Source organism: Carcharodon carcharias, chromosome 16, assembly GCF_017639515.1.
Source record: "Carcharodon carcharias isolate sCarCar2 chromosome 16, sCarCar2.pri, whole genome shotgun sequence".
NCBI lineage: Eukaryota > Metazoa > Chordata > Chondrichthyes > Lamniformes > Lamnidae > Carcharodon > Carcharodon carcharias.
Window position 1 is genome coordinate 44,197,022 of NC_054482.1, and position 18,536 is coordinate 44,215,557.

The following is an 18,536-nucleotide window of genomic DNA, read 5'->3' on the forward strand; positions in this document are numbered from 1 at the left end:
AAGATATTGGGCTGAATTTTAGACCTCACGGGCGGGTATGTGCCCAACCCAATCAGGTGTGAAATGATGCGAGATGACATCGTTCCGATGTCATCCCGTGCTTGCGCGATATTTTGGTCAGTGGGTGTGCGCTAAAATCGGAAGTGCACCCCATTAACCGCAAAATTGTCTGTCATTTTACATAGCCCGTTCAATCATCCAGTTGGCGGACGGGCAAATAGACCAGGCGGCCTTTGCATTTTTCATCAAATCTCATCCACAGGCGGAGTGAGATTTCCGTGGTGAAATGAAATATAAACAAATTTCTGTGGACAGCATTTTCATTAGCTAAATTTTCAGGTGGCCGATTATGATGCATGGACATTTTTTTCAGCTGTTTCGGGTCTTCAGCTCCCTGAGGCAGCTCTCTGCCTTCAGGGAGCTTTCTGTCAGCGCTGGCCCATGCCCGCGTTGACGTCATCGCCCACCCTCCTCCCACGGCCACCCTGGCAGCACTGAGCTTTTCAGCTGGCTGGCCATTAATTGGTGAGCCAGTGTAAAATCGCAGTCAGGGGACGATCGCGGTCAGCGGTCAGCGGTCCATTTCCCAACTGATCCCAGGCCTGCCCACCGAGCTGAAAATTCAGGCTATACAATCTGAAATAGACCAGGTTACCTGAGGAAAATTCCACAGAAGAGTGGAAGCTGGAGTTAGAATTCCAGGCAAAAGAGAGAGAAAAGGAACTCAGGGAAACAGAGAGAGAGACAGAGAGAGTGATAGAGAGAGAGTCCCAGGAGAAAGAGAACAGGAGCAAGTCTTCCAACTGGAGAAGCCTGAGAAGGAATTGCAAGCACAAAAGGATAGGGAAATAAGACAGGTTGAAATAGCTAGGGAGAAATTGTCTTTACCTAGTGGGAAAGCTGCTGGTAATTCAAATAATCCTGGCTGAACAATAAGCTTTCATTTCTTAAAGTATTCCCGATTAATACCCAACTTTGAAGATAACAACATTCTTCACCTCCTTGGAGAAGCTGGAAGATCAGTTAAAGTGGCCAGCCGAAATTTGGACTCTCCTAATGCAGTCAGCTAGTAGGGAAAGCCTGCAAGGTTTACTGTTCTTCAAATAGTACCACAAGATCTTTTACATTTATCAGAGACAGCAGATAGGCCAGCAGTTTAACAGCTCAACCAAAAGGTGGCACCTCTACAGTTCAGCACCCCTTCAGCACTTCATTGTAAATGGAAGGAAACTGGGAGAGGGAAGGAGCCATCAAAGAAATGAGAAATTACATAATAACACTTCTTTTGGATTGGGATAAGACCATGAGATGCATCAAATGCTTTGGGCCAGTTTCATGCAGAGTTGGGCAGACTCTGGAGACCTTTAAAACAGGTGTGTAGAACCCTGATGTGGAAGCCCCACCCCTATTTCTTACAGGTCCAATTTCTGACGGGTCCCATTTTTGCCAGCAGAAAGAAGGGGGCAGGGTGTGATTCACACAGGCGGGAAACCTGAACTCAACGGGCCATTTGAACTTAGTGCTGAGTTTAAACAGATCCCATTTTGGCTGTTCCAAGGGCTGTAACCTGCAATCTGGGAATCTCAAATTGATGGGAGTAGGCGTAAACCCTCTTGAATGGTGGATAAGGTCTGTTTAAGTGTCATGATCTGAAGCTTTTTAATTACCCTGCTCTTTGAATTTAAAAAACATCAGGCTTAAGCTGTCAGTGTGAGTCAAAAAAATGTCTGCTGGACTGCTTTGAAAGACAGGCCATCTGGTGTGGGTTAGAAAAAAAATTGCCACCTGTTTACGCAATTTCAATAGAGTAAATCATTGACATTCTGAAGGGCTAGTATAATGTCATTATGAATGCTTGGCTGAGTTTCAAAATCTACAATTATCTCAACGGGGGCCCTGAGATCACAGTTGGATTGACAGTTTAAGGAGACTATTAAAGGATGAGCTCTCTTTGATGTGCCTACTGAACAGAAGTTTGTTTTTAATAAGAGATTGAACACTTGAGATTTAAAACCTTGGAATAGGTTTCATGAATGGGAGATTTTTTGCTCTGAAGTGTTATGAGTGAGAGTTGTATAAGATTGTTTGAGATTTTTTAAAAAATCTCCATATGGTTCCTGATGTCTGCCCATGGTGGATACTGGAAGGGTGGATATGGAGGTGGCAGGAGGTATGAGAGGGTAATAGGGTGGGTGGGGGGCATGAATTGACATGGGGGCATGAGAGAGCATGGGGTTAGGTGGGGCTATGTGTTAGCATGGAGGTATCATGGGGAGTATGAGGGAGCATGGGGCAGATGGCTGGCATGGAGGAGTCATGAGGGGGTAGACATGAGTGTGAGGGTCAGAGGGCCTAACAGATTCTAAAACAACTGGGACAAGATCTCAGAGAACTGAGGTAGGCCTTCTAACCAGCCTGCTTTGGCACTTGCCTGCCCCAGCGGTTGCCTACAATTGCTTCCAGGGTCAGTAGGCCCGACTCTATCACCCACCCGGAGTGAAAATGAATGAAGCCACAATGGGACACAGGTAGCCCCTCTCCTCCAATCATGTTTCCTTAGCAGTTTCTGGAGGGGGTGGCTGAAAACAGTAGGTGGAGTAGAAAATTCTATGATATTTTTAAAGTAGTGTATATCTTCTCAAATAAGTTTCATTCACATACACATTGGGGAAGTTCTTTTCTTCCCTCGTGAGCAGTTCCTATTGGAAGAATGAAGATCAGCAACAACAGACCTGTTATTATTACGTTCAGCCTTTCAGCCACTGGATGTGTGCAGGACCAAAAAACAGCAGAGAAATTAAAAACAAAATGGTTTTAAATTCCAGTTTTCAAGATTAGATTTGCATAAAAGAAAACTCCTGCTACATCTTTCTTTGGTTTGTATTGAAAAGCTGTTTACCGCAAACTGACATGCTGCCAGGAAATGATGTCAGACAGGATGCAGGCTGAGTCTGTCAAACTGGTGGTATGTTAGGCATGAGTAATAGATTGTAAATAGCAGCTTAAGTAAGTTTTATGTTGCTTAACAATGTGTGGCTTATTTATCACGCAATAGCTGTTCACTCTAATTATGAAAATTGCTTTATTTCCCTCTTGTTTTGCAGCTTGAAAACCTAATTTCACCACATGCCAAGTAAGTTCCTTTCCTTTTCCTATTTTCCCACATTCCTCCTAACTCAACCCAGATTCCTTCCAAGTTTCTCCAAAGCTCACATGTGCCCTGGCCAGGAATCAGCCCGCGGTTGAGGTGACCTCCTCCTGTTAGCTCTCAGGTGTAGGTGGATAACCTGAGGTAATCCTCCCTCAGAGTTTCCGTCCTTTTCTATGGTTGAATGCCTATCCCCCGATCATCAAGGCACGGACAAGAGTCTAAACTTGATGCATGGAAAATTGGTGATGACAGGGCCACAACCTGGCATATTACATTGTCCACCACTGTTCCACAGATCCAATTTTGTGTTCTGGATTCCCTTGTAACACAGATTTTCAAAATGGATTCCCAGGCCCTGGGGTGTCTCAAGAGGATTTCAAGGGCTCTCAAGGCCTACTTCCATCCATCTATTGTGTGATTTCTGTTTTTCTTGATTTATTAGCTATTTTTTGTTATTTTTCCATATACTGAGAAAAAAATGCAATGATAGTACTGTTCTCTATGGATAGCTGACACCTTCTGTTAGAAATTTAGACTAATAAGCCCCCAGGTCGGGCAGCAGGATCATCTGACATCTCAGTGGGTGGTCACCTCTGTCCTTATATGAGTCATTCAAGGCCCAGGTAAGGGTCTTGTGCCCAGTGTTATAAGCCATGGCCAACGGCGGAACCAGTGAATTTTCTGTGGTGATGGCGAAAGAGCTAGAACCTGGAAGGATAATAGCTGCTTACAGGGGGAGAATCCATCAGGAACAGGACTTAAGTTCTCTTTAAACAAACATTAAGAAGGCAACAGCAAACCACCTCATGTACTTTTTTCCATAGTTATATTGCTCATGGCAGGCTCTTAGGAGCAACTGAAGAGGAAAGTGCAGAATGGTGAGACGTGGAGAAATGAGCAATGAGATGCCTTTGGGCGGATTACTATTCCATTCCCCCAGAAGAGGAGATCCTCTAGGAGCGCTTCAACATTTGTGGGAGTGTGTCCATGTTTGAGATGAGGTCCACAGGACCGTCTCAATCTTTTCAGTTGTTTGCAAATGTGATGCAGGAGTGCAGAGGATACAAAACAGGAATTTTAAAAACTACTGCCTCTTGTAGATTGATCAGTATAGTGCTTTTGCATGCTTTGTGTTCCGGTGCAACAAGGCAATATCTATTAAAATTATTCATTTCTAAAAGGGGTTAACTGACCTCTATATGTGTATGCTTAAGCTCAGGCATAGAATTTGACTCACCCACGTTCAGTATTACCCACACATTTTCTCCTGAGCCAAGGTACCTATCAGCTCCTTTCAATCGCTGGAAAATAATAGAAGGCCCCTTGAAAAAGAAGGGAGGCCATTATGGTGGCTGTGGCCAGTACCAAAAGAAAATAATTTAAGCAATCTTCAAGAGGTGATAGCCCCAGATTTCCTCGGAATTGGCAACACTCTGGTGAGGTCCTAGTGGTGACCCCAGGTTGGGCTATAAATTGTTGGAACTGGTAACACCAGGTCTCTGGTCTGAACAGTGGGCCACATGAGTTTCCTGTGGAGCTAGGAGTGCACAGACATTGTGTCCACTAACCAAAGACCTGGTCTGGTGCTGCCTGACAGATTGTCCAGTGCTCTTGCCTCTTGCACTGGCAAAATTCTGACATTCAGCTCACTGAAGTAGGTTAATTGGTACCCTCTGAGGTGATCCAGGCTGAGGCCATGTACCTGAAACACAGCAGAAGATAAAAAGGCTGCCACCTTCCTTTCAAGTGGCTGATTTCAAAATTGACCTAATTATTAAGCCAGTCCCCTGCCTATACCCAGATACTGCTTTTGAGAACCACTACCGAATGGGTATTGCAGATGCCCCTGTATTGTCACATGTACTCGGCTATTTCATTCGAACTGGCCAAACTCAGAAACTCTAGTGGAAGGCAGGTTTTGTGGGGCACTGAGTGAGGAAGAGGAGTCAGGTTTTCTGTTCATCTGCTGAGCATAATTCCCACTTTGCCGCAGTTAACTGAAGATGAGCAGGGTAGCGAATATTCACTGACCATATTACTCTGGTCACAAAAATGAATGCTGGACTAACACTAGCCAACATCCTACTGCATGCTTGAGGCCGGAATAGGGAAAAATGCAGCAAGACATGAGTATCCAATGTGCAGTGCAACAAGGGTGATAAGCAGCCCTTTAGTAATTCAAAAGTAAGAAAGAATTAATGGTTCCTTTGTCATCCTCTGGGGAAGGGAAAAAAACGCCTACTCAGGCTGATATTTGTTGCAACTGTGAATGATGCCACTGCGAGTCCATATGAAAATGAATCATTCATTTCAGCAAAGATTTTCAAAAGGCACACTTCAGGAATGCAGCTGCGTATCAATGATAAAAGCTAAAATCGTAGCTACTTGACAGTCAACATTCACTGGGCTGCATTTCCACGTGAATTCTCCTAATCATCTCCTGTGAATTTGGCAGAAGGTTGGTGCAAACCCTGGTTAAACAACCATTTCCCTGGGACTTCCATGGATCTTCTGCTGAAGGTACAGTGGCCGACAGGGAGAACCCGTGTGGAAATACAACTCCCAATGATTATAACCTAGAGTTTCAAAAGGATGAGTAAATTATGCCTGCAGGCTTGTTTTTGTCAGGAAATATCTTATTACTCATCATCTTGAAAAGAGGTAGCACTTTAGAAGGCATGGGAAGCAGAAATTAGGAGCAGGATATTCCCACTGGGTTTCTGAACTCCATTGTCATGCTGCGATGTGGGTCAGAAGCCTGCACTGTGTGGAAAAAACAGGCACTCAATGTGATTTTCCCCACAACAGCCAATTAATGGCCAGAGGGCAGGCTCACCATTCAATTAAAGATTGGCGGACGGGCTCTTGAAGTCACAGGGTTAATCAGAGGCTGCCCTACTTGCAGGGAGCAGCAGCAGGCTGCAATAGCAAATAAGTGAGGGAGAAGACACTTCAAAATGGAGGTGTCCTTGGTCCAATGATTTTAAAATTTAAATTTAAAAATGGCTTTTGCAGCCAGGCCACCACTCTGGTGGGGTAGCCCCTTTAGAGGGTGGCCTGATAATGCTACAGCACCTAGGAATGCAGGGAGGGCCTCTAGGCCTGCCTGAAACACTGATTCCCACCCCCACCCCCCTCCACCCCCCCGACTCCCTAGTCTACCACAGGGAAGCTGCCTGCATGCACCTAAACCTAGTATACCCTAGTACCAGTGGGAACCTGGAGGTTGACAGGAAAATTCCAACTGGCCTCCTTTAACTGGCCTTAAGTGGCCCTTAATGAGCCATGCCAGCTACCTGCCATGAGCAGGTGTGTGGTCCTGCTGCCTCCCTATCCTGACTCTGCAAAAAAATGGCCCAGGGAGTTGGGATACAGCAGGGAAGCCGGCCCACCAACTGGTGGGGCTGTTTTCAGCTCCCACCCACCTTGCAGCCCAGTGCCAGCAGTGCCTAAACATCAAGTACCAGATGTTTTGTTCATTACTGCAAACGTCTCCTGTGGAAACGTTGCTAAACTTACTTCTGTTCATGGGCAAGTTGCCAGAAATATTATTTACACACCTGGTAAACTGAGGAAAACAGCTTGGGCAGAAGCCTGTACCTTGAGCAGGTAGAAAACCAACAGATTTAACAACACATGTTTATGTTTTAAAATCTTCTCCTTCCTTCCTGGCACTGCTTTTAATAAACTCCAAAGATTGTGCTTACTCTGCAGATTCTGTTCCTGCTGTAATAAGCAGTTAACTAAAAAACCATTGCTCATCATTGTAAACAAAAGCTGGTTCATTTGACAATGTTTCCTTTTTACACAAGATATTAAAGTCAGTTTGGATTGGCTAATACAGACTGCATCAGGCCTATTTCAGTGTTAATATAATATCTCTGCCTTAAAGCAGTACAGGTTGTCTACCCAGGAGAAAAATGATCAGTAAAGTTGAATTTAAAAAGTTGAATCTTAAAACGCAGTTCCAGCATGCAAAGGGGAGAACAAAATTTCACGTTGTAACTATCTGTTTAAACTGGAGAACATCATCCTGTATAGTTCCTATGCAAGCTTTCCTTCTTTGTCTGAAAACAAGCAACACAATGTTGAAAAAATATTGTGACAAATATGACATTACTGACTTCTGTAAGGGGAAAATGATCCTAAAGCTGACGACACAATCCCAATCAAAGGTTGGAAAATTTTGCATTGCATGCTACTCACATCATCGGGTTTTGTCTAGCACTCTTTAAACAAATTTACAATGCCACTCATCATTAAATTTGCAGCTTCACAATATCTTTCTTGATCAGTTGCACCGGAACCTTGTGCTTCTTTGGCATCACTATTATTCAAAGAGCCGTTTTGATGTATTTTCTGACATCCTTTACAGGTCACAGTTATCCAAAACCTTCTATAATTGTCTCTATGTGTTACATTTTCCATGCTTTACTGTCTCCTCAATCTCAATTATAGATCATTAAATTCACTCACTAAGGGATAATCTGACAGTGCCACAGCAGGTACAGTCAGGACCCAGGTGGAGAAGGCAGACCCTCCTGCTCTGGTGTAGATTTCCCTGGAGTTCACAACAGCTCACTTGTGCATGCTGAAGGAGGTCATTATTCAGTTAAATTGACAGTAAGGTCAACACAATGTTGTATAAATTGTCCTTGTGACATTTTTATAAAGCAAAGTGCATTGCAATCAAACTGTTGAATTTTTGTGTGAAAAGTATAGTGCAATATTAAAAAAATCCCATCTCACCACAGGTTAAAGTTTTCAACCTAGATCAAATACATCTGTAACAGTGGAAAACCAGCCAGATAGTAACCCAAAGAAATTAAGATAATTCCAAATTATTTTTCTTCCTAATGTAACCTATATTGAGTTCAAATGGCACAGCCATAGTACAACTATTATAAGGTGGACACAAATGGATGGATTTTGGATGGAGAATTCTGGCCGCGGGCACAATCTTTTGTTCACAACTATAAGGACATAAGACATACTGGCAGGAGCCATTTGAGGCTCTGAAACTGTCCACCATTCATGGCTGATCATCTACCTCAATTCCACATTCCCACACTATTCCCATATCCCTTACTTCCTTTAATACCCCAAAATCTAGTGACCTCTGTCTTGAATATACTCAACAACTGAGCAACCACAGCTCTTTGTGGGTAGAGAACTCCAAAAATTTACAACCCTTTCTTGCAGAAATTTCTTCTCATCTTAGTCCTAAATGGCCAACCCCTTATTCTGAGATTGTGATGCCGTGTTCTAGATTCTCCAGCCAGGGAAACATTATTCAGCACCTATTCTGTCAAGATCCTTAATAATTTTATGTTTCAATTAGATCACTTCTCATTCCACTAAACTCCAGGATATACAGATCTAGAATACTCAACCTATCCTCACAGGAAAATCCCCTCATTCTAAGGAACCAGCTGGTGAACCTTTGTTGCACTCCATCTAGAGCAGGCATGTCCCTCCTTAGGTAAGGGAACCAAAATTGCACACACTGCTCCTTATCAATGCGCTATATAATTGTAATAGGACTTCTTCATCCTTATACTCCAATTCCTTTGTAACAAAAGCTAATATAACATTTTACTTCCTAATTGCTTGCTGTACCTCCATTTTAACTTTTATAATTCATGGGCATCCAGAGCCTTCTTAAGGCGAACATTTCCCAGTTTCTCACCTTTCAAAAAATATAATTCTTTTTTATTTTTCCTATCCAGGTAAATAACTTCACACTTTACCACATTACATTCTATCTGCCATGTTTTTGCCCACTCACCCAAACTTTCTGTATCTCTCTGCAGCCTCTTTGGCTCCTCCTCACCTCTAATTTCCCACTTAACTTTGTATCATCAGCAAACATTGATATGCTATACTTAATCCCCTCATCTAAGCCGTGAATATAGGTTGTAAATAGCTGAGGTCCAAGTACTGATCCTTGCACTACCCTGTTGGTTACAGCCTGCCAACCCAAAAATGTCCCTTTAATTTCTATCTCTGCTTTCTGTCAATTAACCAATCCCCAATCCATGTTAAGTCCTAGTTTTTTGTAATAAGTTTTTGGGTGCACCATTGTGAGTGTTTTTGAAAATTCAAATACACTACATCCACTGTTCCCCCTTATCCATCCTCCTAGTTACATCCTCAAATAATTCCAACATATTTGTCAAACACAATTTCCCTAGAATTCTGAGAGATCAAAACCAACGCACCCATTAACGCTGCAACTACCTCTTTTAAAACCCAAGGATGCAGGTCTTGAGGCCCAGGAGATTTGTCGCTTCTTAGTCCCATTCTCAAGGGCAACTACAGATTGGCAACAAATAGTGGCCTTGCCAGCGATGTCCACATCCCATTAAAGAATAATGAATATGAACCTTATACTGATTACTTTAAGTTCCTCTCTGCTGCTTGCCGTGTTAACATGAGAGTAAAAAACATGCAAGTCTTAGTCACAAAGCACTATAAAGCTCACAGGTACCTGTCAATCCATATTCTGCCTCTCCACCTCTGTCTCTCTTTCTTTAAGTCATTTCTTAAAACCTATCCCTTTGACTAAGTTTTTGGTCACCTGTCCTTATGTGGCTTGGTGTCAAATTTTGTTTGACTACACTCCTGTGGAGGACCTATAGGATGTTTTACTACTTTAAAGTGCTATATAAATACAAGTTCTTGTTGTAAACAAGTCTGTCTATGTGCAACTTATCTTCTCTGTCTGAGTCTGTCACTTCTTTAAAGCCTCGTGCTTCTTTTCTTTTTCATTGGCTACTGGGGAAAGTAGAGCGTACAGGGAGTTAAAGTGACTGACAGCTCATATTCCATCACTGCCAACATGATCTATCAGCAACCATTTTTCATATTATTCAAAGATTCTATCCTATAAGCAGCCTTTTACTCCTTAGCATATGTAGGACAACCCCAAATCTGACGCTGAGTTGGCTGATGTTGACTGGGACAGCAGCTGAGTGAGCCCACATTTGGCCTCAATCTTGAGCTCACAAAGAATAAAGATAAAATCAGCCTGGCTCTCCGGTTCATATTGACTATCCATTGACACCCACTGGAAAATACATGTATGTGGATGGCTGATAGCTACAGGATTAGACTTAGCTGTAGTATCCCCTTAGTTCAATTGCCTGCCCCCATTCACTACCTAATCTGACATGTGAAGAATGGCCACTAGACCCACCGAATAGTAGTTCAGCATGAGTCATTTGTCCTTCTTTGAGGAGTTGAAGTCAATGCCCATTGCGGCATGTAGAGTGTGCCTGGTGGCACATTTTTATTATTGTTTGAGCTTTAGGACCACTTGGGAAAATAAACTAATGTCTCTTGTCAGTGATATTATTTGTGTCAGCACAGTCAGCTAGAAACCTCTAATCGCAAAGTCAGGAAAAAATTGTACCACATGACTCTTACATCAGACCAACTCACTGGCAAAAATAAATCAGAGTAACAGGATTGAAAATAGTTCCAATTTTTTGAAAATGAAAATACTAGAAATACACAGCAGAAAACAATTTTTTTCCCAATCCCTAGTTTAAGTATCTCTTCAGAATATATTGGGACTGCGTTCTGAGACAGTGGCTGTGCACTCTTTTCTATCAGAGGTGTACATATGATAGTTTCACCTGGATCATAGTGCAAAAAAGGTTTCATTTCCCAGTCACTTCTCTGCCCATGATGTATTTGCAGCAATTGCTGTTATCAGATTTGATGGGCTAGATTTTTATCCTTGAGCCGGATACCGGGAGTCGGGAAAATTCCCAGCTCAGCCCGCCCACCTAGGAAGAAAGAGCCAGGAAAGATGGGGTTTTCATTTTTGTGTGTGTGTGCGTGTAGGGGTGTGGTGGGTGGTGCAGACTGCTGTTGGGCCAAGAGTTTGGAGGCAGCCAAAAAGGCTGGTGGGTGCCAGGGCAGGGCTGTTTAAAAGGCCCACCTTGGCACTGTGGGACTTCATCCCAGTTATAATGAAAAAACGTAAGGCTCTCTAGCCCTCACCCCTCACATACTCCCTATGTCCCATCCCTGTGACCTCCTCTTCCCCCATGGCCCCTCATGTCCCCATGTCAAGATATGCCTTCCATCTATCCCCAATAGGCCCTCATACCCCCCATACCAAGGAATGCACCCCACTCACCCCCATGACCCCTCAGGTCCCCCATGCAAGGCTATGCCCTCAACCACTTCTATGGTCCCTCATGTCCCACCATGCCAAGTTATCGAACTTCCAGGCTCATTCACGCCACTTACGCCATATAGAACCACTGAATCTCATATTGACAATAGGATGTGTAGAAAAAAAAGCTCTAAAAAGTCATTCATTGATAACCTAACACTTTCTTTAAAAAACTCCTTTTTAGTACAGGCCAAAAACAGTGTCTATCATCCAGACAGTTTAAGGTTTCAATAGCTGAAACTACAAGCACTTGAAACCGCCTTCTCTTGTGTAAATAAACATTGTACAATTGACAGAAGCTATCAGATGGCCAGGGCTATTAATCAAGCAATATGTTCTCTGGGGCTCAGGTGTTTCAGCATTCTAATGGATACCTGGGCTCTGAGCCAAGAATGCATAATGAGGCTTAAAATCCATAATGAGGCTCATGAAAATTCAGCCAAATATATCAGTACCTGATTGCTTTTGGCTTTAGAATCATAGAATCATATAGCGTAGAAGGCGACAATTCAGCTGCAATCTACTTGTTTTTGATTGGCATCGGATGGAAATTCTCTCCTCAAAGGGGAACATCTCCGTAGTTGGAGAGGCATTTTCAAAGTAGGCACAGCTTCCCTTCCCCTTTCAATTAAAATAACATTTTAAGTTTCACTTTCCAGTCAAAGAAATGAGTTTTGATGACCTCATCACAGCCTCACTGATATTTAATATTTACATGCGATAGCCATTGGAAATTCATGCCATTTTCCTCATTAAAATGACTCACATCGCCTTGACAGAAGTTTACCTTTGATCGCCAATACAGAAAATCAACAAAATGCATAATTTGTCATTAACCAACATTTAGAGTTTGTTTTGAAATACTACAAAACCAGCTAAAACGTTTCTTTTCTGGAGTGTACCAAGCCTATTGATTTTCACTGACAGCAGGATTATGATGCTCAGAAGATTACAAGAATGTCTTGACCCATAGTAGATTTTAATTCATGTCATCAAACTTACCATAATTGAGGTGCCGGATACAGTCATTAAGAACAGCCCCAAATTCCTGCTGCGCCTCTTCATTCTCAAAACAGAAGTAACTATGCTTTCGGTAAGGGTGCCATAGGTACACTGGGTATTGGGTGTGGTTAATGAGAAAGCTCTGATTACCGTCTTTCCCATTGGTTGCTGAGAAATAAACACAGAATGGATGTTATGAGGAGATGAAGAGTAAATATAATGGCCATTTATTAATCACCTAAAGCAGTAACTTATGTCCAACATAACCTTTAATTACTTCTTGTAGTGTGCAGAGCTTGGGCCCTTTAAACATTTTAATATGGCCACACACACCAGTAATTTAAAGGGGTCAACTTGTGCATGGTCTGCATGAAAACCTTCAGGTTCCTGCATGATCACGCAGCTGCACAGCTTACAGGAAACATTACTTATATCCCCATTTACACATCTGGGGTCTGCTTTAGATAGTTCACTCCCATGTGAACTTTATGGTTCTTACTTTTGTGAGTTCACCTGCACCCAATATCTAATAATACAATAGTGTAACCTGCGATGTAACAATAGGACCCCTTTGTGATCTGAACTGGATATTGTGTCTATCATACGCCCACATGTCGATGTCTTCAATCTTTGAATGGCAGATTAATAACTATTTTCTAAGACATGGGTATGGATTTTCAACTTGCCATCTAAGCCTTAAACTGGCATCAACAATCAACCCTGCATGATAGAATCCACTCAATTTTCCTTAACTTTTGAACCGTTCCTCATGAATAAAATAGAATGCTTTTCACGATCACCAGGGACAGAGTTACTATTTTGTGGGGGGAGTTGAGGAAGAGGGCGCGGGCATGGACCTGGTCGGCACCCGTGATCAGGTCTGCGCCGCCATTTCACACGGGCTGATTAAGGCTCACCCAGCGTATTTGCCGACTCCCATGGATAGAGGGAGTGTGCATGCGGCAGCGGGCGTGCACAGACCGCTTGGTCCAATGGCGGCCTGGCAGTCTGCTTAAAAGAAAGCCTGGCAGCTTCCTGTAGGCTGATGACAATGGCCAGTTCGAGGTACACCACAGGGGGTCAGCTGAGCAGGCCAGGCTGGGTGGGCAAGCAGATAGTGCCCATGCTTAGATCAGCCTGAGTGGTTCATGAGGAGATGAGTTCTCCCCTGCACCATGTGTTGCTCTTAGTCGCACATGACTAGAATGGGGGGCAACCTGCAGGAGATGCAGCTAGGCGCATACTCAGAACTCCAACTCATGTCCTATTCATGGTGATGAGAAGGGGGAAGGGGAGCCTCAAGGTGTCGTGGCCAAGAGCCTCTGCTGCCCTCGATGCTGCACATAGTTGCGCTTCCTTGCTATGGGAGCAAAGACTGTGTGGTTCCTAAAGTGATGTACGCAACATGTGTCCAAGGTGGCCATTGGGGGGGTTGGGAGCAGGTGTGTGACTGATCAGCAGTAGCGGAGAGGGGAGGCACTGGGGGCCTGATATGGGCCACTGTCGTTGGGGTGCAGCGTGTGCATGCAGAGTCCATATGAACATTGCTGCAATTCTGCAATGAGTGGTCTTCTCTCTTTCTCAGGAGAACAATGCTCATAATGTGTCGGAGCATTCGAGAGCTGGAGGTGGCCACTTCCTGATGTTAAGCCACTTCGAGCAAGAGGCCCTTGAGCTTGAAAGGTGCCATGCACCCAGGTCAACTGGTGTTGGTGAGGCTGGGGTGGAACAGCCAGGTATTTGAGGCCAACAGTGAGATCTGCAATGCCCTCCCAACAACCATAGCACTGATAATTGTTTAATTTGTTATTGTTGCAACATTGCTCGGTCACAGAGTGATAGTCAGAGGCGTAAAACACAGAAAAGGCCCTTTGGCCCATCGAGGATGCGTGGGTTAATCATGTACCTAACTATTCTAATCCCATTTCCCAGCAGTATGCCCATAGCCTTGTATGCCATGGCATCACAACTGCACATTCAAATACTTATTACATGTTAGGAGGATTTCTGCATCTACCACCCTTTCGGGCAGTGCGTTCCACATTCCCAACACACTCCGTGTGTAAAAGTTGCTCATCACATCCCCTATAAACCTCCTGCCCCTTACCTTAAACCTACATCACCTGGTTACTGATCTCTCCACCAAGGGGAAAAGTTCCTTTCTGTCAATCCTATCTTTGCCCCTCGTAAGTTTACACACCTCAATCATGTCAGCCTTCAATCTCCTCTGCTGCAGGGGAAATAACCCCAGTCTATGCTCTCCCTCCTCATAAGCCAAACTCTGTAGGCCAGGCATCATCCTGGTAAACGACCTCTGCATTCTCTCCACTCCAATCACGTCCCTCCTGTGAAGCGCATTTCAGAACTGCACACAGAACTATAGCTGTGGCCTAGGCAGTGTTTTCTGCACTTGGAACATTACCTCCCTGCTCCTATATTCTATGCCTCGGCTAATAAAGGCAAGTATGGCATTTGCCTTCTTAAACAGCTTACGCACCTGTCCCGCTACCTTAAGGGGCCTGTCAACATGCACATCAAGGTCCCTCTGATCCTTGGAACTTCTCAGGGTCCGACCATTCATCGTGTATTCCCGTGCCTTGTTTGTCTTGCCCAAGTGCATGATCTCACATTATATTCCATTTGGCATTCATCAGCCCATCTGATCAGCCTATCTATATCCACCTATAATGTAAGTCTATCCTCCTCACTATTTGCCACCCCACCAATGTTCGTCTCCATTGGTTCTGGAAGGTTGAACGCATAAAGAGCCAGGGGGAAAGGGATGATGTGTGTCACTGTGTGCACGCTAACTGATTGACTGTCCTTGTTGTTCATTTCAGCATCATCAGAGCATGGCTGCCAGGAGGAACTGCAGATGCCCCCTCTCACATCTGAGGGCCCTCAAGTGTCACACCATTCCTGCGGGGCAGGCACCAGCGCAGATACTAGCACCTCAGTGGGCATTGTAACATCAGCTAGTGTCCCGGGGCACAGTGGAGAGGGCACTTCACATTCGCTGGAGGAGCTGGCAGAGACAGAGAGTGCCGAGGGCACCAGCAGTTGAAGGACCGCAGGGGACTAGGCACATGCTCAGTCGGTGCGTGATGATGTGCCTTTGGAGTTGTCCGTGAAGCAGCAGTTGCAGGAAATGCGGCTGGATGTGTGGGAGCATCTGGGAGTGATACATGAGGCTGTGCTTCGCTTGGTATCTGTAGTGGAGGCGTCCACGTGGAGCATCACTGATGCAATGAGCCTCATGGCAGAGCGTCATGCTTCCTCCATGGAGAGAGTGGCAACTCTCGTGGAGAGGCGTCTCCAGGAGAACAAGCAGCTCCTCCTGGGGTTACACTCGGACCTGCAAGCCCTCACAGCACCACTGGCCACAGCTGGTCATTGCCAATGTGGGAGATGGCGTGGGCTTCAAGCTTCCCAACTTGATGCCCACCCATCCATGGTAAGCAGAGAGGTCTGAGGCGACCTCACGTCGGCGCAGCAGCTGCCTGTTGTATCTGCGGGCTCCTCTCATGGTGCTCCGGATGAGGACACCAGGTACCCCTCTCCCAGTGACCACTTCATCAGGTGAGGCTGCGATGACTGGGGAGGTGCCAGCTGTGGAACTGGCAGATCCCTCCCAGGCGGGGCCAGCACAGGCTCCACAGGCCAGGGGACGACCGCCAAGATCATCAAGGCTAACAGGACAGCAGAGTCAGCAGGCTGTCTCAGATGCCACTCCCAGCGATGGGGCATCACCAAGACATAGCGCCCATAAACAAAAGCATAAGGCACCTGAGGCACACCACGGGTTTCTCACTGGTGCTTTTGTGTTGGCCCAAGATTAGGTCCTTAGAATTTCTTTTTTGCTTGTTTACAGCATTGTTTTGCAATTAGGAGAACATCTGATTTGAAAATTAAAAACCATGGCTGAGGGTGATTCGTTTGTGCTGCATGTGTATGTTTAAGAGAAATGTCTTGAGTGTTTGGTTGGACATTCAAGTTTATGTACAAGGCCCTTAATTCCGGCTGATGACCTGGCAGATTTTGCACTTCGGTATTGAATATGGATGCGCCAGGCAAGGCTGGTCCTGCTGATACATTTGAGCTGAGCTGGCTGAAGGTTCATTGAATTAAAGCCTCCCAGGTGTCCCTGCCTTCTTGGTATAGTCCCGGGTCAGCGTCTAGCCCCTCAGCATTCCCCTGTGCTTCCTTATCCTCAGAATCAGTGTCATCGTGTGCAGCCACAGACACTGTGTCAACGTCTTCATCGTCCACTGTGTCCCCCCCTTTCCAGCGCAAGATTGTGGAGAGTGCAGCATGCAACCACTATCACCGAGACACGATCTGGGGGTACTGCCCCCTGAGCGGTCCAGGCGTCGGAAGCGCATCTTGAGAAGACCGATGGCTCTCTCCACCACAGCCCTTGTGGAGATGAGACTCATATTGTACCACTGCTCAGCTTCTGTTCTTGGATGGCGGAGAGGTGTCATGAGCCACCTTCTGAGTGGATAGCCCTTGTCACCCAGCAGCCATCCATCCAGCCGGGCTGGAACACTGAATAGCCCCAGCTCCTGGGAGTGTCTGAGGATATAGGCATCAAGGGAGCTGCCTGGGTGCCTTGCACAGACTTGCAGAATCTGCATCCTGTGATCACACACTATCTGCATGTTCATGGAGTGGAAGCTCTACCTGTTGACGAAGGCACCGGGCTCACCTGCTGGCGCCTTGATGGCCACGTGTGCAGTCTATTGCACCCTGGACACGGGGAAACCAGCAATGGCCGCGAAGCCTGTGTCTGACTTGCCTGGTTGCAGCGGAAGTGGATGAAGGTCAATGCATACCTGAACAGAGCGTCTGTGACCTGCTCAACAGAAGTGTGGACAGCTGATTGGGAGATGCCACAAAGATCACCCACCGAGCCCTGGAAGGAGCCAGAGGCATAGAAGTTGAGGGCAATTGTGACCTTCAGAGCCACTGGCATGGGGTGTCCGCCCACAAAATTAGGAGAGATCTCAGGGCCAATCATCTGACAGATATAGTTGACTGTCTCCCTTGACAGTCGGAACCTCCTTCGGCACAGCACCTCAGACCCTGGCAGCAGGATAATGGTGTCTTCTGTGGCCCCTTCCGCCTTGGACTACCTCTTGGCCCTGCGCCCCTTGTGCCTGTGCCTGTCCTCCCAAAGGTGGCTCCCCTGGAGGCTGTTTGTCCAATCCTGGCCTCCTCCCCCTTCTAGCCCTCCCTTCCTCCTCAGAGGGAGCTCCAGTGGACATGTCAGATCCCATACCCAGGCTAAGCAGAGGCCTCCAGAAAGCTGCAGGCCTGCTAAAGATTCCCGACTGCAGAGTGCTGACCAGAAGGTTCAAAGTACACAAAAAGCAGCTGGAATGCGTTCAGAACTACTGCAGATCACACAGTTTAAAATACTTTCTCCAGTAATACTCCAGAAAACAGATTGACAACCCCACTGTGCCCTCTTATCCCGTGGATGAGGTTCATAGAAAAGTCTCTTAACTGCCTGCCCATTGCGCCCGTGCATCGACCCGAAGATCACATAGGTGCCTAAAAATCACCGTCGATTGACGAATAAAGGGCCTTAACTAGTCCGTTAATTAATGGCGGGTGCACGTCGAACGTCACCGTGCACCTGCCCAGTGAAATATCGCGATGGTATGCGGTGACGTCAGGATGCTCGTTCAACGTCACCATGCGTCATTTTACGCGCAGACGTGCGGGACCCGCAACCCCCCCCACCACCACCCCCCCAACCCCGAACGTCAAACTGAAAATTCTGCCCTAGATGTCTCAAAACACATTACAACTAATGAAGTACTTTTAAAATGTAGTCATTGCAATAATGCAGGAAACATGGCAGCCAGTGGACAGCAAGCTCCAACAAACAGCTATGTGATAATGACCAGATAATCTGTTATTTTTGTGATTTTGATTGAATATTGACCAAGTCACCAGGGATAACTTCCCTGCTCTTCTTTGAAATTGTGCCACGGGATCTTGTGCCACAGGATCTTTTGCATCCAACTGAGGTAGATGGGGCCTCTCAGCTGAAAGGCAGCACCTCTGACAGTGCAGCACTCCCTCAGTACTGCACTGGGCTGTCAGCTTTGATTTTTGTGCTGAAGCCCTGGAGTGGGATTTGAACCCAGAAGCTGGTGAATCAGACATGAGAGTGCAACCAACTGA

General features: G+C 45.6%; 1 protein-coding gene across 1 annotated transcript in view; it reads right to left on the reverse strand.

The window, feature by feature from the left end:
- Positions 1 to 18,536, reverse strand: part of niban1a (niban apoptosis regulator 1a) — a 182,494-nt gene that overhangs the window by 93,504 nt on the left and 70,454 nt on the right. Inside the window, exon 5 of the mRNA XM_041207805.1 lies at positions 12,342 to 12,509. Within this exon, the coding sequence (XP_041063739.1) occupies positions 12,342 to 12,509 (168 nt within the window). The remainder of the gene's footprint in view (positions 1 to 12,341; positions 12,510 to 18,536) is intronic.